The sequence below is a fragment of the Tenebrio molitor genome, chromosome 1 (genome assembly GCF_963966145.1).
Source record: "Tenebrio molitor chromosome 1, icTenMoli1.1, whole genome shotgun sequence".
In the NCBI taxonomy this organism is placed as follows: Eukaryota; Metazoa; Arthropoda; class Insecta; order Coleoptera; family Tenebrionidae; genus Tenebrio; species Tenebrio molitor.
Window position 1 is genome coordinate 29015620 of NC_091046.1, and position 24686 is coordinate 29040305.

Here is a 24686-nt window from a genome sequence, read left to right on the forward strand (position 1 = left end):
GTAAAAAATTGTTACCCGCAAATTAAATCCAAATACAAATGAAATCAGCTGTTCTTTGTTTTCCCTATTTCGATTTCGTTCAATTTGCAGCGCCATCTTGCGGTTGCTGATTTTCTCCAATTCTATGCATTTTTTTGACATTTCATTTTGACAGGTTTTCACTTTTTATAACCTCAAAAGCAAGCACTTATCTCTGCAAACACTAAGCACAGCACGTTCAGATTCAGAAGTGTGGTACCACCTTGGTGCCTACTTGAATAGTAATTTGGCTTATTGTTAATTGTTATGTAGATAGGATCAAAATGATCGGATTGCTTCGGCTTCGACAAGTTTTTTGTCAAAGTGTGTTAAAACAACCCCTAAACAGAATTAATATTGCCAGAAAGGTGAGAAATTCTAGTGATGGATATCTCGAGGTTAAAACAAATATTGCCAAAGATGTTATACTGTTCAAATATGATAATCCTAGATTTTTTAAAATTGTAAACATTTTTGCTGTATGTCAATTTGTATTTTGGTCTTACTTGTCAGTATTTTCTTTTACTACACTTCGAGATGCACCCGTCGATCGTTCTAAAGAAACTACTTGGTGGAGGAAAATTAATCTTGGCGAAAATAAATACAGAAATAGTTTGTCCATAATATCGTTTATTATAGGTTTGTTATAATATGTAATCTTTTTTCATATACATTTATTTTTTCCCTACAGGTTATGGCATTTTGTCGGTAACTTGGATGTACACATTAAAATCAGTGCGTTATTTAATCCTGCATCAAGGTGGTCAAAATATATCTTTAGTTACATACACTCCTGTAGGCAAAAATCGAATTCTTACTGTTAATTTAGAAAACGTAAATTGTAAAGAATCAAGAACTCTTGCAAAATCTCAGTTACCAATTAAAGTGAGAGGACATTATTTACATTATATACTTGATATGAGAGGTGAATTTAAAAATCCCCTTCTTTTTGATCACACTGCTGGGCTACGACGAAAATGGAAAGGCACATAGCAAATATCATAGATTATATGACTGGTAGGTATTTCATTTGAGTTAAAAATGTTATGTAATGGAATAGTTATTTGTAACTTAACAATTAGATTTAAAAATTACAACTATTGAATTATAATTTTTTTTAATAATTTTTGTAAGTTGTACTGAAACCACTCATTGAACCTAAACATTTTGGCCCGGTTGTATAAAGCTTAGTTAACATCGTGTCAGCTAACAACGCGTCAAGTCGGAAATCCGCCCATTTGATTGGCTGATTTAAATAAAATGTTAAATATCATCCAATCAGATAGCTTGACGTTGACATTATGTTAACTTTAACAACGATTTGACATCGCTTTATGCAACCGGGCCTTTATGTGATAAAAAGTAGTGTCTGGTGTGTTATTTTCAATATGCTTCACTTTTAGTGAGTCTTGCATTAATTCGTATGGATTTTAACTATCATCCTAAAATAGAAATACTTACGTCTGTCACATATCGAACGATCAAATTGATTTGTTATCCATGAATCCGAAAACGTATGTTGTTACTTGAAGTACTTGAACTCCACGCTCTAATAAACACGGCGCGAAACCCAGGATATTAAGGTTGGTAGAACTGCGTCGTTGAAAATTGGAGGGCGGAGGGAAAAGTAACTCGTGACGTAAAATCAACCCAGAAATTTTGAGTTTTCGAATAGAACCCAAGGTTTATAAGCTCCATGGGGTTTATTGGGTGGTTTTTTGGGTTTTATTCTAGTGAGGGAACACCTAATGCGTGATCGACAGACTCTGTAGTAAAAGTTTAGTGCATTATGACGTCACGAGTAACTTTTGCGTAGGGAAAAAATTCAAACTATTACTTTAAATGGCAACGAGGCAACCTACTATACAAATTAGTCAGTTCTACCAATCTTGCAGGATATCAGTAACGTCTACATCTATGATAGAAGCTCGTGCCAACTCTCATGATCGATGACGCAGAACCAAAATGCGTACCGATTACCGAAGCGTCTGTACTATTCGAACTAAAAACATCGGTACCATTTTGTCACGCTTTACAGATTTGTAAGCTAATTTATGTTGATATTTATTTGGCGAGAAGCCGACAAGTCCTTAGATAATGTCGGACATTCTAATCCAAATCCTTGAACAGTGTAAAATGCAAATTTGCCGCCACCCTGAAAATTTGAACTAAACGACCAACGTTTTTACGTTTCACTTATCAGAATTAGGCTCCGCCTTCGCGCAGCTTTTGTCAAGGTCATCGATTATGACAGTTGGCACAAGCTCTAATTATCTGGGGTGCGTTCAGAAATCGTACCCAGGTGCACCTAGGTCGCCATGCGCCGTTCGTAAATTGCCGGTAATGCAAACATGGTCATCTGTCATGCGTTCAGAATTGTTTGGGTGATTGCACGGTGATTGCCTGACGGTGTTCCCAAGTTACCATGCTCCATGAGTGTGGGAAGAATTGCCGCACATGCGCAATAGTAATAATAAACTGTCAATTCACCGTCATTTTGGCGCCTCAATAATAAGCTGGGGCTGGCTAAGTCGCTAAGGACTATGTATTGCCAATTTGGTGATTTTTTTACCTTTACCTATATTTTTCTAATTTAATAAAATAATATAGGTTGAACGGAGTAAAATAATGTAATATGTATTTGTTTTAAAAAGTTTATTTGATTTATATAATTTTCTTCAGTTTATATTTGTTTTAAAAGGCTTATACAGTGAACGGCAAAAGTATGGAATAAATTCATTAAAAATGAAACAAAATTTTTTTCAAAAAAATCTTTGGACAGGTCAATTTTAGTTTATAAAAATACATATTTTAATACAAAATAAAATTCCAAGCAGTCATTTGTTTCCGAGTTATGACATCATCGATAGTTTTTTTTCAAACAATGACAGTTGCTAATGTTGCTATTATTCCTTCATCATCATTACTACTTTCTTCTTCGCTTTCAGATGCTAAATTTAAAATAAAGTCTGCAGCTAACGCAATTGGAATGTCCACATTTTATTTTATACGTATGTACAATTGTACATAACCACAAACCATAGAATAGAACAACTCCCGCTCCTACCAGTACCACAAAATTGCAACAAACCGTTCACAAATGTGATGTTGCCGCGGCACATCTCGGCAATGACGTCATAATCCTTGGGTGTACCATTACCTTACCATTACCTATTCCCACAGCACATTTCTGAACGCACCCCTGAATACGAGGTACAGTCACAATATGTACAATTAGAGACACGGAATTTCGGGCATCACTGTCAATATACTGTCAAAAAATTTAAATAGGCTTTACATTATTAACCTCAATGATTCACATGCGATTGACGTGAGCAGAAAATAAATTTCAAAATTTGACGTTTGAATGTCACGTTGACAATAAAGAGTGATTTACATCGCAATTTTTTGAAGTGAGAGACAAATGATGCCCGAAATTCCGTGTCCCTAACTGTATGTATGTACACTTATTACAACGTGATCAAGAATGACTGAGTCTGTTGGTAGCAATGAAAACACTATAATTTTTTTTTTGCATCACAAATGTATTCAGAGTATGAGAAACTAGAAAACCACATTAAATATCACAACGCAACTGATTTTATTCACTTTCTTGGGGCGTACTAATAGCAGACATGCGCATTAAGGCGGCTTCACTCGAACGGCCGTATGTCCCCTCCCTATTATTCTATACTCCTTGAATAGCATAAACATACCTGACATAACCAATTTTTTTTTAAATGTGTCAAGTTAAAACATCCGGTCAGTGCCAGTTACGAAACAGAAAAACACCAATATTTTTCAATTGTTTCATTGCCAACAGACTCAGTCATTGTTGATCACGCTGTATTTACTTTCAAAACTTTCGTGTACACATTCAAAATCAAGTAACAACGATTTTGCAAAATTTAAGCAGTGTGAACGGGTAATTTTGAGATTAGGTTAAAGATGACATTGACAGCAATTAAAAAAGTTATGACCGGTCTTCTATTCACGGTCCCTTCTTGTTCCGACCTCTTCTTTACTTATTACTTGTAGAACATTGCTTTTATTTAGCCCATTATGAGTAGCAACCCTTCTTATGGACCACTCCTCTTCTAATTGATTAATTACAACCCTGATTTAATACAGCGAAAATTAGGTGTAGGTACGCGAAAGTTTTGAATGCAAGTGTATAGTTACCACGAGCGTTTCCCATTAGGTTATCAAAAACAGGCTGCAATTTGTTTGTGGCTTAATCTGTTAATTTTGAAATTTGATACAATGTTAGAGTAAGTCAAGAATTTCTAAATTTGGTACATAAATGAGTGAATAATAGCATTTATTTTTACATTGTGTCGTGGTTTTTACATAAACATATACAAACAATATTACAAAGCGATTGCGATACATGTGGTAAAACCAGCTAATTCTAAGACCGGTTGGACCGAGAGAGGGCCGTTCAGTGCTCAGGGTGGATCAGGAGAGACCAAGTACACCGTGTTCAGTGTTTTCCAGTGCTCTGCCGAATTTTGGCTTTTCTTCCCAGGGTGCATCCCTTTTATACTCGTAAGCCGAATGGGATGTTGCGGCTCGAGTGGGGTGTCACTCCAATGGGCGCATAGGTGGCTGAGCATGGGGTAACTGCGTAATAGAGTACGGGGCACATCGGTACTATCCGCAATAATTTATGCTACATCCTCCCCTTTAGGTTTAATAAGGTCGTCCCGACTATTGGACCTGATTCTTGCGGGGTCTGCCCAAGGAGTATAGAAGTAATAGGGAAGGGACACACGCAAGCTTATGGGCGCGGTAAATTGAAACGGGCGCAATTTTTTGCAACCCATAAGGTACGCCCCAGTTAACACTACTTGAGATGTTGGGAATTAACAATAAAACTGCAGGAAAATAAAACACTATATATATTTTTTTTTGCATCACAAATGCAGTCAGAGTATGAGAAACCAGAACACCACACTAAATATCACAAGGCAAGTGATTTTATTTAATTTCTTGGGGCGTACTAATAGCAGACATGCGCATTAAGGCGGCTTCACTGGGCCGGCCGTATGTCCCCTCCCTATTAGAGCTTGTGCCAACTCTCATGATCGATGACGCAGAAACCAAAATGCGTACCGAAGCGGCTGTACTATTCGAACTAAAAACATCAGTACCATTTTGTCACACTTTACAGATTTGTGAGCTAATTTATGTTGATTGATATTTGGCGACAGGTCCCTTGATAATCTGGGGCATTCTAATCCAAACCGTTGGACACTGTAAAATGCAAATTTGCCGCCATCCTGAAAATTTAACCAAACGACCGATGTTTTTACGTTTCACTTATCAAAATTGGGCTCCGCCTTCGCGCAGCTTTTGTCAAGGTCATCGATCATGAGAGTTGGCACAAGCTCTACTTCTATACTCCTTGGGTCTGCTTGCCGAGGTTCGTAATGGGACGAATAGGTTTAGGCGCAGTGCGCAGTGCCCTTAGATCCTGGATAAGTGGTGAGTTGCAAGACATGGTAGGTACTGTTACGTTATAAATTATTCTCCGGAAACTGGGCAACCCTGTTACCTACCAGTAACAAATCCGGACTGTTCAGGGGTATAACGAACAGGTCGTGGGCTTCGAGTCGGTTTGCAATGGGAACTCGTCGACTGAAATTTAAAATGGTGAGAATTGCCCGGAGTACGGGAAATGACACACAGAAATTCGTGGAGGAAGCTTTTATTCACAAGCTTGTTTTATGTAATGTTCAGTACAAGACAATGACTATTGAGAATGGAACCTAAATTAACATAATTCTGATCTAGTACAACTCAACAAAATGTTACAACCTTTAAAACTCCACAAAATATAACCTGAACAACTTATCAAAGAACAAAATGTTACAAGACTCCCTGTTCTGACCTGGTAAAATGCGAGTAAATCTTTTCAAACTCCGGGTTCCTCACCGGGTCGCCCGACTCATGTGTTCCACCTCGTTGGCGGTCAAGGGCGTAGCAAAGGGGGGGGCCAGGTGGGCCCGGCCCACCCCAGAATCCTTCTGGCCCACCCCAGAATAAAAGTAAAACACATTAAAAACAAGATACATCTGCAATATCTATCTATCATCTGTCTGTGGTTTAAAATCTGGCCCACCCCAGCAAAAAATCATTGCTACGCCCTTGTTGGCGGTATTCAAACGTTTGCTCCAAATTAAATAATTAAGTCGCGAAAATTAAGGGGGAGGAAGACCAAGCCTTTCTTCGGAAGCTAGACAATTACATCGCCCTCCAGAGGGGTAGGACGTCGAACTCTTCCTCCTTTCCTTCAGCAAGTTTCTGATTTTCCTAATTAACAAGTGGAGTCGTTGAAATTTATCAACCGCGAAATTTGTTTACCCCGTGAAGAACCGTTACAAGAAATTGCGATGGCTCGCCGATAACTCAAAGCTGACGAGGACCACTCACAGTTGATAACGGTGAAGCCGTGCATAAAAAGTTTCGCCCTTGAAGCAAAATAAAAATGATTTCAACATTTTCAACCCGGACTATGTACGGTTGCGGTCAATAAAATCTGAGCAGCACATTTTCCTACTGTAAATATGGTTTAGATTGTTGCTCAAGTACGGGTAGTCACCTGGAAAACTGTCATATTGATGTAAACGTCAACGAAAAAAAATGCCACATTTATCTCTTGCAGAAAAAGTAAGGGTTGTTACGTTGCTGGAAGAAGGTTGGTCAGAAAGGAGGGTAGCAGTCAGGTTGAACATAGCCAGGAGCACTGTGCACAATAAGAAAATGTGGAATGAACGCCAATCGTTTGAAAGACAAGTCGGTAGTGGCAGGCCTAGAGTCTCTACAGAGATTGACGACGTTAATTTGATTCAAGTTCTACGAGAAAACCCGTTCAATTCTGTTACCAAGGCACACAATGAAACAAATTTCCCAGGTTCTCTTCGAACAGCAAGGCGTCGTGTCAAGGAAGGATGGGAAATGCGAAATCATCCTGCAGTCAAAAAACCTTGTTTGACTCAACAAAAGAACAGAGTAGGATAGTAGGATTCGCGTTGGAATATTCCCTAGAACCATTAGATTTTTGGGAGAATGTTGTTTTCACAAACGAGAAGATTTTTCAATTGTGCTATAACGGTCGTGTTAGAGTTTATAGACCACCAAATTCTCGTTTTGATGAAAGTTATACTCAAAAAATAGTAGTAAACGGTCGCTTTTCTGTAAATTTCTGGGGCTGGATTAGTGCCCAAGGACCTGGAGTTTTAACGCATATAATAGGCAGAAATAATGCAGAGGTCTATCTTCATACCCTGGAGAATATCATGCTGTCATCAGTGAATGCGGTCTTTCCCCAAAATCATTTTATTTATCAGCACAATTGTCCTATTCATACAGCTAGAATTATCTCATATTGGATGGAGCAGGAAGGAATATGAGTTCTGCCTTGGCCTTCGCGCAGTCCGGATTTGAACCCTATCGAAAATATTTTGGGTTTGATGATAAGGAAACGTCGAAGAGTTATAGGGAAAAAATTCAAGAAGTGTGAAACGAATTAACTCCAAACTATACTGAGGTTTTAGTAGCATCAATGCCGAGAAGATTGAATAATGTAATAGACAAAAATAGGGCTGCTACAAAATATTACTTTTTATATATATTTTTTTTTGTTGCATTCTCTTACAATGTTCTTTCTACCATAAACATGTTATTTATTAAGTTCACGGAAGGTGTGAATTAACACGTGGTATTTGTGTATGCGTAGGTACCGTCACTAGGGTAATGTGACTTGAGGTGAGAGCCTGATTTACCAAATTTAATGAAAAAGTCATAGAATGTCAAATCAGTGCTCAGATTTTATTGACCGCAACCGTACAATACTAACTAATTATGACGTGTAATGAAATTATGAATGTTATATGTAGTTTATAATAAGACAATGGTGGCGAGTTTCTCACCTCGCAAGGGCATCAATTGACGGTCATTAAGTATGAAGTAAATGTGAAAAATATGAATAAATGTGGAAGCCACGGCCTAGACAAAAAAGTGTCACCACTGCCCCTGACTTGGCTGTTGGTTAATCCGGGACCTTCCGGTGAGTCAGGAGACGACCTTGACTGGCAGGACTCGACGTGGACTTGATCCGCGTAGCGTTCGATCCGGAGACCTGTCGTAGTGGAGTCGCTGATCCGCTTGGCGATTAGGGCGGTGGTACCTGGACGAATCGTCTCCAACGGCCCCTTTTTGGACTCCACCACGTCAGTCCAGCTAAAATCACTGGTTCACTGTCCCCTTGACTCTCCTCAGGCACTACCAACACTGCAAATCAGCCGTGAACTTCCCCTTTTTGTCGCTGGTTCCCACGATTGAAACCTTTCGCCCTCTCTCTCCATGGATTTTTCGGCGAAAGTTGGTGTACGTTTTTGTCGCGATGGGCTCTAGAGCATTCTAGTGAAAAGTGAAATCGCAAAGATTTACAAGCGCCCGGCGATTTAAATCATAACAGTACTAGTTATTTGTCTCGGGCGGCGAGGTCATAGCTCGTGGGACCGTTCTGCTGGAGGACGATGTAGGGACCGTCTCGTCGAAGGCCGAGCTTGCTACTGAATCCACGTGTTGCGTTGCTAAGGTCATGGAGGTTGGCGTACATCGGTGTACTGCTTACAGCGATCTTGTTCCTGGGTTTCGCGGGCTTCTTTCCAGCTTTCGTAGGGTGTGGCTTCAGCAACGAAGTTCTCAGAAATGACCACACAGCGAAGGTCGTTGGTGATGTCGTCAATGGCGCGAATTTCGCTTCCGAATAGTAGTTAGGAAGGCAGGAGTCTTTCCAGTGCTTTGGCAGCGGACGGTGTTCATTGCGAACCGAATGTTTGGTAGTTATCGGGGCCAGTCGGAGTGGATCCTGTCTCCGATTTGAATGGCCAATTGGGTCTTCAGAACCCGGTTTCGGCGTTCGACTGGATTTGCCTCGGCATGAAAGACCGGGGTAAAGGCTACCTGGTCAGAAACTGATTTTTGCATAATGACGCTTGTAAACTGTAGCGGAGTAAGACGTCGTTGACGAAGGTGGTCGGCGCTCGGCGGTAGCGTCAACAAGTGCGAATAGCTCGATCCAGAGAGTGGCATACTCCTCGATTATGAGAATCCATCGGTCGTCAGTGCTGGCGAGAGGGAGTGGTCTGAATAAGTCGATGGCGACGACTTCCATCAGTGACAAGTTTTGATGTTTATAGTCGTGTCTCTCAGTCTCTGGTAATCGGTGATATACGAGTATCTTCTCATTCCGGGCCAGTAATACTGCTTGACCAGAATAGCTTGGCGGGTGAAATGCGTAGAAGAGGAAACGAGAGAGTGTCTGCAAGACAAGGATATGGTTAGTGGAAACACTGGTACTGTTTGTCTCCAGGGCACTTAAGTCAGTTTTAGTTGACTTAAGCCTACCTAAACGAAGAGCTTTGTTCGATTTTCTCCGGGATCCACAATTCGTTAAATCAAAATTGACTTACCTTTTTTTGCGGACCGCGAAGAGACCATGGACCGATTGGCATGGGTGGAATTCAACGATAATTTTGGACTTCGGTGCCACTTCAATTAAGTGGGTGTCACGACACGAGACGATGAGTACGAAAACTAGGTGTGTTCACAAGGACGGTCAAATTCGAAGTCTCTGTTTCTTCCAAAAATGTCCCTCACTCGCGGGGGAGGTTTCGTCAACCCCGATTTTGCACGAAATTGTGAATCGGTTAACGCGCAATAACCAGTGACAGAGGGTGCAACTATTTTCGAATTGTATTTTTAAAGCTAACTTAAACTAGGCGCTAAAACTAAACCGAACAAAACCAAACAAAAATGAAAAGAACTAAAATTAACTATTTACAAAAGCCAACAGGTACACTCCAAACCATGGCTTTTAAAAGCACAGTGAAACATATTTATCGCGGAATCAGGCGATTCAAAATCAAAGAAATTCCTTTTCTAGAGGATTTCCCCTGCTATAAAAAGGAGAAATGTAAAAATTACAATGCCGTCGGAAATTTAGTGGGAAAGGTACCTATTTATTATTATTTAGGTAATAAAAATTGCAGATCACCTTGTCGCATCTCGGTTCCACATCTTGCATCGCACTCCCTCTTCTGCGCATCCTTAGCGGCCATCTAAGATTTGACGAGCAGTACGGTATACTCAATGAAGCAAATCTGCTCAACAGCTCGGACATGCTGTCCACTTGAAGTGTTTTATTCTGTTTATAATCTTTTTTTTTGGACCTATGAGGTTCGTTTAAATTTAGATAAGCAACCAATTTTGTTCTAGTTGAGCTGTTTATTCTTGCCGCATATATTCTAATATAATTATTTCCAATTATTTCTCGACTCTGTGCGTTTGTCTTTATTCTTCATCTTACTCACGAAAGGCATTTTTTTGCTGGAAATCACTTAATACTGATTTGTGTGATAGTGTTGTTTGTTAACAAACACACATGTTGTGCACGTTTTTTCTCGACTCGAGTTAGCCGGATTTGGAGATAAACTCAAAGGGGGTCGTTAGCAAACGAATACTCTCGTTGAACGCTGCTGAAGGAAAAATACCCCAATAGTATATTAATCAATGAGGAAGAGGCTGCACTGCTGCAGTCCGGTTTTGGACCTGCTAGCCGCGGTTCATTCGCTTACACAGGGTGGAGGTGGTTTTCCTTGTGCCGCAGGCATTATACCACCCGTACGATTTTTGGCGCGGCTGGCTTAGTTTTGGGTAACCTTCTTCTGGGGAGCAGCAGCTTCATGGGGTGTGTTTCTGGACTCTTGCTCGCTATGCTCCACCACATGTGCTTTCTGGAGGAGTTCGGTGACGTTAAAGGTCGTGGTTGTTAACGTCGTCGCAGGGTCTCCAGTTTTCCGCAGTAATTCATATACGATGTCTAGTTGCCACTCTTCGTCTTCTTCCCTAGACATCCTGGAGACTCGATCCCGTTGGACTTTTTGTGCGGACATCCAGTGTATTTTTGTAACAGTGACTTTTGATATGATTACTTTTGCTCATAATTCATCTCACCACATATTTTATCTAGAACCCAGAATTTTGTAGTATTCATTGTCTGCAAAATTATTCGTAATGCGCAGATTGTGCTCTTGAAAGCAAATTAACAAAAGAAAGATAAATTAATACCAATAACGTACAGTTGTATATTAATAATAATAAGTACATAGTACCTAATTAAATCTATGACTTTTTAACAGTATGTACATTCAGTTACATTTATAAAATAACTGTTTACGATTTTTGGAAAAACAGTTGAAAAAAAGTTGTACTTCCGAGTACCTCCAAAAATAAAGTAACAAGTTTTTAGTTATCAGTAAAATAATTAAGTTCAACGCTAATATAATTATTATATCTATGTGTAACTAGATATTTAAATATGTATTTACATTATCTCATTCACAATTTGTCTTCCATCATAAGATGGATCCGTGTACTTTCAAGCAGTAGTGGACTAATAAAATTTGAAATAATTAATAGTTTTACATATTCAACAAACTTAATAAACTGCAACAACCAAACAATAAATCTGTACACTTAATAAGGCCCTGAAATCACTCTAATTTGCTGTGTAATAGAATACTGTAAGTAAATAATTCTTACACTCTGTACAAAATAAACGAACGATAATAAAAATTACAAACCTGTTCTTAGTCTAATATTTTTTTAATTTAAAGGGTATATAAATCATGATTTAATACTTGTCAATGTGCCACTTTTTATCACAGCATTCTAGTCAACAGCTAATTTTAAAAATAATAAAACTTTAAAACTGAAATAAATCAACAGATCACTCATCATTGTTTAGCCATCAAGACAAATTAATAAAAATTATCGTAACTAAGTTCAAGACACAGACGGTTATTCATAATCACAGTTCTATCACAGATTCCGCCTATGTTTAAACTTGAACCTATGAAAACAAATCAGTGATGTTTGGACAGAGGCCATGTATATATACGCAAGACTAGACATTTTATGTGAGAAACTTTAAAGAAAAAAAAAGTGAGTGCAACAATATAAAAATGTTTTAATTGAAATAATCTTGACTTATTCTTCAACGTTTCTCAAAAGCTTAATGTTAAGTTTAAAAGAATATACATGACCCTAACTAAGGTAATTTCACTGTAACACACGTCAAGATTCCTCAATGGGAACATCTTCTTCGTTGTCCAGTTTAGTGGTCCCCGCATTGCACACTCGGCACTTACAGCAGACTATACATGGTGCAGCTAATAAAAGCAGAGGAGAAGCGACAAGAAGTAAGATGCCAAATCCAGCAAAAATTCCAATAACTTGAGTTCTGTGCCAAATTACAGAAGCTCTAGAATGTCCTAATTTGTTTTTACAAGGTCCCTTATCATAGTGTCGAAGTAAAAAATCATCCTAAAAATCGGTACAGGATGTAATTATAGAATGAAACGAAGTATGTAAATAGCTTACATCAAGACTGGCTAGACAATACCAACAAAAGACGTGTTTACATCTTTTACACATCATTTGAGCACAGCCTTCATCTTTTTCAATAGGAACATTACACATGGGGCAGCATTTTATGAGATCTGAATTAAAAGGTATGCCAGGCTCCTCGACTTTACCTTCTTTTGCTAACTTTTTGTTGTTACTTTCACAAGTCAAGCCTTCGTGCCACTCTAATTTACAGTTACTGCAGAAATCTGTTGTGCAATTTGGACAGTGAACACTCTGAGGATGACATTGTTGCGTAGGGCATAACTTGCATACAGTTTCACAACCTGCCCGGGGACACCATGTGCGATTCTTATCTAATTCTACTTCTGTAAAATAATTGTATTAGTAAAAATGCACATAGTCAACGTACTCGTATAATACTCATACCTCTGTTTAATCTGTACTTTTTATGTTTTTCAAATAGATCATCACCAGCCAGTCTTTTTATTTCTTCTTCATGCAAAACTCCTTTGGATGGACACTGAGCATCAGGACACGAAATGTCGTAAGCTCCTTCCGCAATTTCAAATTTTACATAAAATCGCATGCACTGCAACAAATTCATACGTAAATGTAAAACACAATACTCATTAACAGATATATCTATGGACAATTAACCAATTTTTGTTAATTAACGTTAATTAACAACGGTCAATTATACCACTCCCAACACTACAATACTCTCAGTCACTGATTTTAATTTGTGTTAATATTATTATTTATCATTGAATTCGTGATCAAAATGGTTGTCGACAAATATGGTAAATATGTACGAAAATTTATGTGGCAACTGTGTGGGTGGGGTAGAGTTGACATTTGTATGCATGCATTTGATTTTTTTTTATAAATACCATTGCAAATTAACTATTTTCAAAATTGCGCGCCTACCTACAGAGTTGCCACATTTATCCACATCCATTTTGAATCACTAAAGCTTGTTTGACACGATGCTAAATTTTGTAGAAAGTTTGTTAGAAAATGAGAGAGACCCTCGATCAGGACCAATGAACGATCAGGATCATAGTCTGTCTTTGTCAGATCCTGATCGTTCATTGGTCCTCTCTCATTTTCTAACAAATTTTCTACAAAATTTAGCATCGTGTCAAACAGGCTTTAGGCCCGGTTTCTGGAAACAATTTTATCGGGCCAGTTAGTTAAGTCTCCGATAAATACAAAAATCACGTAATGTGATTGGTTACTTTCTAGCGTTTCTATAGCAACGCTTGCATTAACTAGAGTGGTATATAAGAGAAAGTATAAAGTCCCTATGTATATCTAGGGACTTTAAGAAAGTAGGCTTGATCCTGGTTCCTAGGGGAGTTTTTGAGAGTTAAATCTGCATTGGCAGCCTAGTTGACGAGAGGCTAAATGACCCAGGCCATTCCATACTTGTGCGCAAGTCCTATAATTTTGCGCGTTATTTAAATTTGACGTTCACGGACTTAGAAAATATCGCAAAGGAGAACGCAGAAAATATCGCAAAGGAGAACGCACACTTTATATGTAATTCTAAAGACCACTCAAATGGGGATATTATGATATCAATCGACGCGTCTTGAAATGACAAATATGTGATACCCTTGCGCCAAAACGCTAACTCTATAAATAAAGCCGCAATCTATAATTGAAAATCAAAAACTTCCATTTACTTTGTATGAGTGTGAAAGAGAGCGGTAGATACCCTTTTCAGGTTAGTTTTGGGGACTCCATAAATAAAGATAGTTATTTACGGGGGCAATTGACTTCTTAAGAGGGTTCACAGTAGGATGTATAATTGCAAAGATGACACTGAACCAGTACAATGCCTTTAAAAGGGAATAGCCGAATCCGTAATCCCCCATAAACTACAAATGACAGTTTTATGAAGTGTTCTGATAGAAATCAGTTGGAAAATATTTCAAGTTTTATCGATTTTGTCGCTTTATTAATCGAGTTACACATTTGGCGCAATGATATCAAATATTCATCATTTCAAGACGCGTCGATTGATATCAAAATATCCCCATTTGAGTGGTCTTTAGAATTACATATAAAGTGTGCGTTCTCCTTTATTGTTTAAAAATTAGAACAACACTTGCGTATCTAATAAGAAACAATACAATAAAAGACTTTTTTATGTAGTAAACTCATTTATACAGGTGTCCCATAACTCGCGCGTCAGCTGTTAACTGTGAATTTTAATATTTAGTCCAACAAGGATTCTACAACAACAAACGTGAAAAGTAGGTATATTAGTTTTGAAATGAAAACGATTTTAAGACGCCTTCCTGAAGGTAACTCTACTAAATGTATACGTTTCCGAGGAAACGATTTTAGATGTTGCTGCTAAAAAAACTGTGATGAAATGTTTGGACAACGAGTTTTATAAGGGTTGATTTGGCGCACGAATCCCAGGTTTAGAAAACGACCTGTAGGCGAGTTTTTTATGTTATTTTTTAGATTTTTTTTTTAATTTTTAAAATCTAGGGAATTTTGTATTATGTAATTGATAATTCAAGGTAACGGATGCAACTACATCTGCAACATATGTTAAAAAGTAGAGTTTGAACATTAAAATTGGAAGTTTTTTGGTGTAAATGACAATATAATACACTGAAATATTGATAAAAATTTTCTTAGATATCCATTAAACTACGAGTGCTTTAATAGATAGCCATAAACGATTCCAAATTGAATACAATAATAGACCTATTAAAAGATTCTAAAAACATAGTTATATCTTTAGTTTGTGTTCTACTCATCTACTGTTCTTTGCCTTACACGCAGCACAGCATGTAACAACAAAGCACCCAAGTTACTAACGCATGCGTATTGGTAAGGATCGTCCTGGGTTATTTAGCCTCTCGTGCCTAGTTGCCACAGACTTTGTGAAGTAAATGCAAGCAAATCTAAATAGTTAAGATAATATTTATAATTTATTTTTCACTCTAGAAACATTTTGATAATTAACAATTTTATCTAAACACAAATAATGCCAATTTTGACAAAAAGTGCCGTCAATTATCAATCGAAGAAGGCCCCTAGGAACCAGGATGGAGCCAACTCTATTTGATTTAACTGGCCGGTTAGTTATTGCGTCGGAAACCGGGCATAAATAATACAGACTGGCTACGAAAATTGGATTCACTTTTCCACATTTGTCCAAAAAATGGAACTACAAGAAAAAATTAAATGGAATTGCTGGCAACATTGTTTTTTTACGTAACCATGTTTTCAAGAAACGTTGGTTGTAGCCGATTAGGATATATTGGAAGCTAATTATCCTGCACTCTTACAGCTGCTGTTCTAGCAGAGCGACCTTCTTTAGCAGGATAATAACGTGCGATCGAATAAAAAAAAATCGAGTTACCTGGAATGTGCTATTCTGATGCTTTGATTGGTTCAAACCACCATTTGCCTACTCTGATTTTTTTTTTTTATTCGATCGCACGGTACCATTTTATGATTCTTATTCGTTGCTCAATATTGCAATATTAGATTGGCAGTGAAATTGACAATTGTAAAAATAGTGACAATTGCACGAAATAGCTCATTCGATGTTGCCATTTAACTCGAAATGTCAAAAATGTCGGGAGTTTGTTGAATGGCTTATAGGCTCTGCCATTTCTATTGAAATACCACCTGTTGATTTTTCCTAAAATTTAGCAATGTGTAACTGGTTCGGTTGATTGTAAAACGGCTTTTAGTGAGAAATTTGAAATTTTGACATTTTCTAGTTCCTGTCAAAATAAGTGTCATATAAATCAATTACACAGGTCTACAGTGGATTTGGTGCCGGAAAGATTAAAACTGTTTTTGACTATGCCTGCTATGCTGATTCGAATGGTATAGATTTTTTTCTAAATCTACGTGTAGTTTCCGAGATATGACACGTGTCCAAAAACTGCTGTTTCTACATATTTTTCACCTTTTATGATATTACTGAACATAAAGAAAGCTTCTTTTTCGTTATTTCTTTGCGTGAATGTCTTCAGGACATTCACGCATGATACCCCAGCAGTAGTCAGCCATCATATGTGTAGCCCATCGACCCTGGTATAATTTTTAGTTTCTGCTGAAATCGCTCTTTTTGTTCCTCACTGTAAGAGCCAAAATTTTCAGGAAACTTATCCAAATCATTATGCACTCGTAGATAATGGACTTTGATCCATGGTACTTCAATTTTTCCAAAACCAGAAATTTGTTTTGATTTTCCTCCTTTAATTTAGTGAATGAGCAATGGGAACTGCACCATGTTTATTAGCATTATGTAGCGGCTTGAGTAAAAGGTAGGGGTTTTGATGATGTTGCCTCATCAACAAGCACAGGTCTCTTAGCGGATTCCAGATCGGGATAGGTCTTTTTTTTTCAGTTAGCGCCATGTAAATTGATTAAGCAAAAATAACAGTCATCGTAGTGATTTTTTGGTTCTCTAAACCATAGGCACACTAAACTTCAAATGACGTCTTTTTCCATTCATCCACTGTCTTAAATGTTCCCTACGCGTTTTGCAAACAATCCAAGGTTTGTCAACGTCTTTGATTTTCATGTTGAAGTAAGCGAAATAAGTATGCATTTTGCACAAATTCAGATATTGGTTTTCGACACTTCTTTATCGTATATTCGCCACAAACATAACAAAATGTATTCGGATCATTTAGATAAGATCGTTTTGACGAAAATATCTCGAAGATTTTATTTCGGACCGTTTTTTATTAAACAAACACCAACACTAAATACGTGAAACGGCAAACAGTTATCGCTGCGGCTACCGCAAAAACTATACGTAGTTTTCACAAATTAACATTACTGAGAAGATCACTAGACCCTATGCATTAAAATCACGTTTAAGTTTCAGCGGCACCAATTTTTTTTTTTTTTTAATTTTGTAGACCTGTGTTATCTAACTATACAGGGTGTTTTCGAAGTTGAGGCGTTCCGTGTAACACGACGTATAGTATAATTCAGAATAAGTGGCATCGCGGTAGGCGTTGATTCTCTAAAGCGAGCTTTATGTTATGTCAAAAATTTTTGCAAACATGTGAAACCGTCATTACTTTATTCTGAGGTTATGCGTTACATAATTTTGACATGGTTTTCGCCCACAGCAGAGATACCCCCAGAAGAATAATACACTTTTTTGTTCGACACTGTCAGAATTTGAGAATTTTCTCCTGTGTGAACGGATTTTGATAAATTTGACAACTTGTCAAAACAAAACGTCAAGCTAATTTTATAGATTTTCAGTGATTTGGAGCCTTTGGGGGGGCTCGTCGAACAAAAAAACGTTGTATTCAACTCGTTCTTGTGTAATTTGGGCCTTTTTTGGCACTCGTGGACCTTTAAAACGCTCGTTTCACTCGAGTTTTAAACTGGCCCACTCATGCCAAAAAAGCCTAAATTACACACGAACTCGTTAAATAAACTACTATTTCATAAATGAAAGAAGGAAATTCCAAATATTATAACAAGAAAATAAACACAAAACGATTCCATTGATAATATCAAGGCCAAATTAAAAGCGAAGGTTACCGACAGCATTGAAACTAGGGTATTATTAGCAAGGGTCTTGCTGCCAACGTAAATTTGAATTTCCAACGCCTACCGCGATGCCACTTATTCTGAATTATAATATACTATACATTATTCTAAAAATTTTTTAGCCTGAATCTTCTTAGTAAAATATTTGTATTAACGGATATTTTTATTGTTTTATAAAATCCTGAGCCCGGTCCTGTCTACTTCTCCGCTGTACTAGATTAATAACTGACGTAGGATTGTGTCTTTCCGGAAATCGCTCTGCGTACTCTCTGTACGCCGCAGCTGCTTTCTGATAACATTGCCCATACATTAGCAACATATCTGTGAGCTCGTTATTTTCGTAATGATATGCCATTCCGACTAATTAAATAACAACTCTGGCAGTATTTTTGATTAACGTCCATGCTCATTTGATTAGTTTTGTCAATTCTAATTTCTAACAAATCAGCGCAAATTTGAGCAGGACCGGTTTCAAAAAAATTTACTTATTGTATCTTCTTTGCCGTACACATTTTACTAAGGTGATTTTGGCTAAAACTCTTTAGAACAAAGTATACTATGACATGTTAAAAGGAGAGCGAGAGATTGGTTGACATAAAAATCACTAAGAGAAAGTAGTATTCTAGAGACCATTTCATCTAAGAAGTACATGATGACTCATCGAAATCTGACCGTACGACGCTAGTCAGCTGATGATCAGTGCCGTAGAAACATTCGATTGAAATTCTAACAAATCAATAATTGAACAATGAATACCATAGAACGGTACACAGCGAAAGGAATAACAAAAACAAAACACTTCTGTCAAAATGCCTCGACTGACAGAGCAAGACAAAGTTTTGATGCTTTCCAAATTAGAAGATGAGTGGTCCATAAGAAGGGTTGCTACTCATAATGGGCTAAATAAATAAAAGTAGAAGACCGATCACATTTTTTTAAATTGCTGTCAATGTCATCTTTAACCTAATCTCAAAATTACCTGTTCACGCTGCTTAAATTTTGCAAAATGGTTGTTACTTGATTTTGAATACGTGCGCGAAAGTTTTGAAAGCAAGTGTGTCTTTGTGGGGGGAGTTCCGATTTTTTTTCCCATATTTGGATTACTGAAGTGATCCCCTACAATGCTCTGAATTAGGAATTCGCGAATTTTGAGACACCTGCATATACCGCAAATTTTCCGAAGGTGCAATAGAAAGAAGCGTAGCTATCATCTAGGGAAAAGGAAAAGTTGATATCTTTAATAACAAACAAGTTATCGAGATTTTTCGCAACTCTGGGACACCTGTATGTGTTTAGCTCTTGGTACAGTCGATGGACAAATAAAACTGGGACAAAAATGACAATCACATAAGTCAAAATTTATAAATTTGCATCGTTCAATTACGGCTTTATCACAAATAGGTTAACTTTGGTATGACATATTATATAGACACTGACAAATATATTGACAATTCAATGGTCTGATTTACACAGATTAAATTTTAAGTGTCCCAGTTTTATTTGTCCACCGACCGTACCTCAGAAAATAACGTGGCATTTAACTGCACGAACATATCAATGTTATGCGTTTTCCTAACGGAAAGCATCACAGTGTGAATGTTATTAGGCGTCTTGGCCAACGACTGAGAGAAATAAAATGTAACCGTGACGGTAGTTTTTAGTTACTATGGACCTTTACAAATAAGGATGCTCTTTGTCGCACAGTGACGTCACCGCGCAAAGGAATTCTGCGTCCTGTGAGACAACAAAGATGTTGACCGTTAGATAAAATAACTTCGACGAGCAATGGAAATAAATGTAGCGGTCAACTGTTCTCTCACAATGCGCAGATCTCACGCGCATATTTTCCATCTTTTATAAATGTAATAGTTATTTACATTACAAGCTGCGAAAGTTTACTTTTAGGTGTGAGGTGTTTTTAAATTGGCGAGGCGAACCGTAGCGTAGCCGAGGTGACTTAAAAACTGCAAGCACCTGAAAGAGCCTTCGCAGCGTGTAATGTATTAAACTTTTCATTCTCCCCTCGCCAAGGCAGCTTGTTGTTAACGTTACTTTAGTAACAATACAAAAACATTATTTTATGACATTTGTCAAATATCGTTGAATACTTGGTCTGGTCAGGTCAATTTAAAATTAATTTCATTGAAGCAGCTGCATACTTATACAGTGTGGAATAAAATGATTTACATCTAGTTACCTTTGCATTACCCTTGTAAAAATACGAAATGCCGCTCTAAAAAAAAAAAAGAAAGCCCAACCTCAAAATATTCCAAAATTCCAAATGTGATTTATTGCGAAGGGATGATATGAATGCAAAGTAGAGATTGAAATTAAAAAGGAGCTAAGAAAAGCAAGTCACAGCTACTGTTGAAAGTGGCCACCAACGTTTGTTAATTCAATTTAGTAAATTGTAACAATTGTCAATTCGATTGATGACATTTATTGACAGAACTAATAGTTCGGCACTTCAAAAAAAAAGTAGAGCGGTACAGGAAAATTTACATGTGCAAAAATTCCAAAGGTAACTAGATGTAAATCATTTTATTCCACACTGTAGATAATTGTATATTGGGTGCAGAAGTGTGTTGCCGGACAAATCCAAAGATCAGTATGTACAATTTAGCTTATGAAAATTTCATTAAATGGTGTGCAACGAATGATGTTTTTGACATTTTTTTTTAATCTGTCGTCCAGGGTTTTTCATAGCTACCAACCGATCCCCTAGCATGTTTTACTTTCTCTTTCAATCGACTTATTAAAATAGAAAGTTACACTTTCGTAGGGGGGAGAATGAAAAGGTCCATTGCGTTGCTGCCATTTTCATTTTCGCTTTCTTAGAGTTTTCTTTTTAATTGAAAGCTGCAGAACAGTTGTTGGTATAAAATCGGGGTCCATATTATGCTATGCTATGCTACTGAAACGCCTGTCCGTCCTCTTTGACACACTCGATATGAACAAGTGAAATTAAGAGTTACGTTATAACAGTTGTCCTAGATTTACTTGAACATACTATACTTCTGTAAAATATGCTTTAGTTCAGAAGTTTAATCGAGGTTACAAAGAGTGTAATTTTGTCGATGATGGAATTTTCTTGGTAGATTACGGTCTAACGAGATTTAAGCAAACATCTACTCGACTAGTGCACCCCCTTGCACAATACTGTAACATTTGTTGTATAAGTACTTACAGTGTATGATACATCGTTCTTAAAATTACAGGAACTCACACATTTTTTATTTACTTATAAGCATGTACAACGTACATATGGTGAATAATTTTGGATCACTTACTCGTACAATTGAATATTCCAATATTCCCAGAAAATAAAATTAGTTTTCTCACCTCTGCACAAAAGGAACATTTGCAGTCTTCAATACAGCATGCGTCCTTCGAAGGCACTTCCGCAAGACAAAGTTTACAAAGAAGTAAGGTTTCTTTTAAAATGGGAATGAACCCTCCTGTGGACGAATTCAGGGAATATCGCGAAGTCGAAGCTAACGTGAGTATACTGGAACATCGTGAACAGAATCGAGATGTCGACTCTTGGGGTACCCTCAGCCTGTTGACCGGCTGTAAAGGTTCGACACTGCTTGAAGAAGACGACGATCGAAGAACTCCGGTGACCGTCAGTACTGTTTCGTACTTTCGCAAACTCGCCATACTTGCGGCCGGTTTGATGAGATTCCCAGAGCTGCCATTTTGCTTTACCAAAGGAGCTTGCGTTTCAGTTCCGCTATTTCGTCTACGGTTCACTAAAGTTTTGAGACCAGGCATAGCCAGAAGGTCGACTTTGCTGCGGGACCGGCGAGACGCCGAAGGCGATGCATGGGTAGTGGCGATTGTGGTGACTAGACGGCGGCCCCGCGGTTCCAACAGTGTGGCGTTGTCAGCCACTTTTCCTATAATAACATTTTTATAGTAATCCTTGTAAGGAAATTCCACTTTGCAACTAATAACCGATTATAATTGTACCTATAGCTACAACTTCACAGTGTTATAAAATACGAAGCAGTTGAGAGTCCTTCCTCACTTAGAAACTTGTGTGCAAATCTGCTGTTTAAAATATTTCTTTTATCTGTAGTTTAGGTACATTATCTTGATTTTAATTTTCATCGGTCTATTTTATTATGTAATTGGGCCTAAAATGATGAATTTATAATGGCAATCAAATCATAAATTTTGACAACTGTCAGCATACTTTTAACCGATGAACTGAAATTTGATTATAAAACAGTATTTCGACCATATAAAAATACGTCTAACACGTACCTTTTACTTCCATTTGTCATTACAAAAATTCACAAACGGTGCTTGAATAGAGATAATAAAACTTTTTTTAATCATTATCTTTGCATCATTTGATGATAAATTTTACTCAAAGATTACCTACTTGAAAGATAATTAGATATTTTACTATAGAATTTTATTAAATTATCCATAGAGACGAAAATAATCATTGAACAATGAAAACAGGGTTATTCACATAAGATGACGAGCCTGACCAGGTAAAAATGCAACCCAAAATACGCTTTACAAAGTATTCATTGTGTTTTGGTATTTAAAAATTAAATCAGGAATCCCAGTATGTAACCCCCAATTTCATAATCACCCTAAAGTTCCTTTAACATTAAAGTTTACCATTTACCATAGAAACATATTATTGCAACAATCCATTAAAGTCACTTTAAGATAAAGTCGATTTTAAATTTATTATGAAACTGGCCCTAAGTATTCTATTAATTTGAGGTATATCTGTCATTGCATTTTTCGTTCATATTTAGTATTTGAAAAGGTTTTCGACGGTGACAGAACCGATATGATCCTACTTACCCATTACTTTTGTGATTTTAATCGCTTATTATTCTTATTAAATCATAAAAGCTGTCTATGTTTTATGTGCATTATGATCATGCTGGATAATGTAATAGGGATCGAGATTGCTTTGTGAATTGCCTTTTGGGTTGCATTTTTACCTGGTCAAGCTCGTCATCTTACGTGAATAACCCTGTATAATATCTGTTCACGTTGGATTGAACATTAGTGGTGCAAATCGCACACATTTGGCATTAACTTTCATATGAGTTGTCATAGTAACAGGTCAGTCATTTGCACCACATGTGTTCTTCCCAACGTGAACAGGTTATACATATCTAAAAAAATAAATATATCGACAACAGATATGTATGGTATCAGGTGTTATTTAAAATTTCACCTCGTAGTAGGCGTTGAAGAATCGATTGTGAACGCACCACTTGTGTAAAACACAAGATTTAAACAGCTGATCCGTGATCCGTAACCTGCATAGTGCGTTCACAATCGACAGTTCAACACCTACTTCTTTAAAAAAACACAAAACACCCGTTATGTATAGTCATGCATGTGAAACCGAATTGAAACTTCTGGCTGTATAAATGTGACCATCAAAAAATCTTTTTTATTATACAATTTCAAAACACGAAATTATTTTGTCATTTTCTACTACACTACTACACAGAACGTTTACCTTAGGTTATCTATGTACGACTGCTGTAATTTTGTTCATTCATGTCGGATTTTTGGAATATCCGAGTCTAAATTGCTTGACAGAATAACAATATGCATGTCAAAATGACAAGAATCGAAAGTAGGGTTACGGTTCCTAAAGGGTTATTTACACTTTACGCGAATGTCAAGCAAGATAGTGACAGAAATTGACGGCTAAAATTTTTTGCCCACCATAGTACTTACATACGGTTGGCTTAAAAAAAAACGGATACTGTCAGAAAAAGTTTTGTCCGATTTTATTAAATTTTTATAGTTTGAAACGGCCTTTTAGAATTTAGGTTAAAAAACTGCACTTATCTGTCAGAAGTACTACTGTCAAACAGACACAAATTGACAAATTAAATTTTCAATTCACATTAGGTCAAATTTCATTTCCCGTTTTTTTTGAAGCCAAGTGTACTATTGGGGACAAATTACTTTGGTCGTCAAAGTCATTTGAGTGACATAAAGTTGTAAATCAAGCATTAGGATGGTTAACCTTATCTTTTACTGTCAACCATTGTCACTGACTGTCACTGTTAGACTCGTCATTGCAAAATATTAAATATCGAAAAATGGGCCACTGAATGAGAAATTCCAAGGAGGAAAACTTGAAAAGGTTTCCACAAGGCAATTTGGTTCATGGACATCCCTCAGAAGCGAGGGAGACAATTCTAAATTTTTGAACGGTGGAAGGTGGCATATTTTTGACAAGAGAAAAGTCAATAATTCGAAATTGTCATCGATGTTGACTTGACGTTAATGCTTGGTTTACATAATTTTTTTTTGAAGTGACGGAAAAATGATGACCAAAGAATTTTGTCCCCAATGGTACATTTCGTTATGGTTTTTCTGAAGTCTCTACGAAGGATTTATTTTTTATAATACATACAGGATATTTCACGAGTGATAATGAGTCTGGTGGAATTGAAAATGCAACCCACAATACATTTCCAAAGTTAACGTGGCTATTTTATACAAAGTGTCTATAAAAGAACGTACATATATCAAGAAGTCCTGTAGAATTGTGAGGCTCTATCATTTTATTGTATCGAACTATGTCGAGCCGTTGAAGCTGTCAAATCAGGTTTAGTTGTGTTGGTTATGATTTTCTTTTGTTTTTCTATAGTCTAATTGCTTTTCAT

The 24686-nt window shown here is 37.2% G+C and overlaps 2 protein-coding genes across 7 annotated transcripts in view; one reads left to right on the forward strand and one right to left on the reverse strand.

Moving 5' to 3' along the window:
• Positions 1–116: 116 nt before the first annotated feature.
• LOC138122603 (transmembrane protein 223) lies at positions 117–1129 on the forward strand. Its single transcript, XM_069036856.1, has 2 exons — positions 117–657; positions 710–1129. Exons 1-2 carry the CDS (start codon positions 303–305, stop codon positions 1009–1011), a joined length of 657 nt encoding a protein of 218 aa, XP_068892957.1. The 5' UTR covers positions 117–302; the 3' UTR covers positions 1012–1129.
• Positions 1130–11150: 10021 nt separating this feature from the next.
• LOC138122522 (probable E3 ubiquitin-protein ligase RNF144A) overlaps positions 11151–24686 on the reverse strand; it is an 87824-nt gene continuing 74288 nt past the window's right edge. For 5 of the 6 annotated variants that reach the window (XM_069036770.1, XM_069036759.1, XM_069036757.1 and 2 more), the window contains 4 exons: positions 21361–21917; positions 12886–13048; positions 12472–12824; positions 11151–12414 (listed from right to left, as the gene is read on the reverse strand). In XM_069036770.1, the coding sequence (XP_068892871.1) occupies positions 12166–12414; positions 12472–12824; positions 12886–13048; positions 21361–21917 (1322 nt within the window). In that variant the 3' untranslated portion in view covers positions 11151–12165. Of the gene's footprint in view, positions 12415–12471; positions 12825–12885; positions 13049–21360; positions 21918–22287; positions 22365–24686 lie in introns of those variants that run through there. The other variant, XM_069036776.1, reaches the window with a different exon arrangement.

Bases quoted from the DNA above. Each gene is read 5' to 3' on its own strand.
- LOC138122603 (XM_069036856.1), top strand. From the start codon at position 303: ATGATCGGATTGCTTCGGCTTCGACAAGTTTTTTGTCAAAGTGTGTTA. The intron at 658-709 runs GTTTGTTATAAT...TTTTCCCTACAG, and splicing joins CATAATATCGTTTATTATAG to GTTATGGCATTTTGTCGGTA.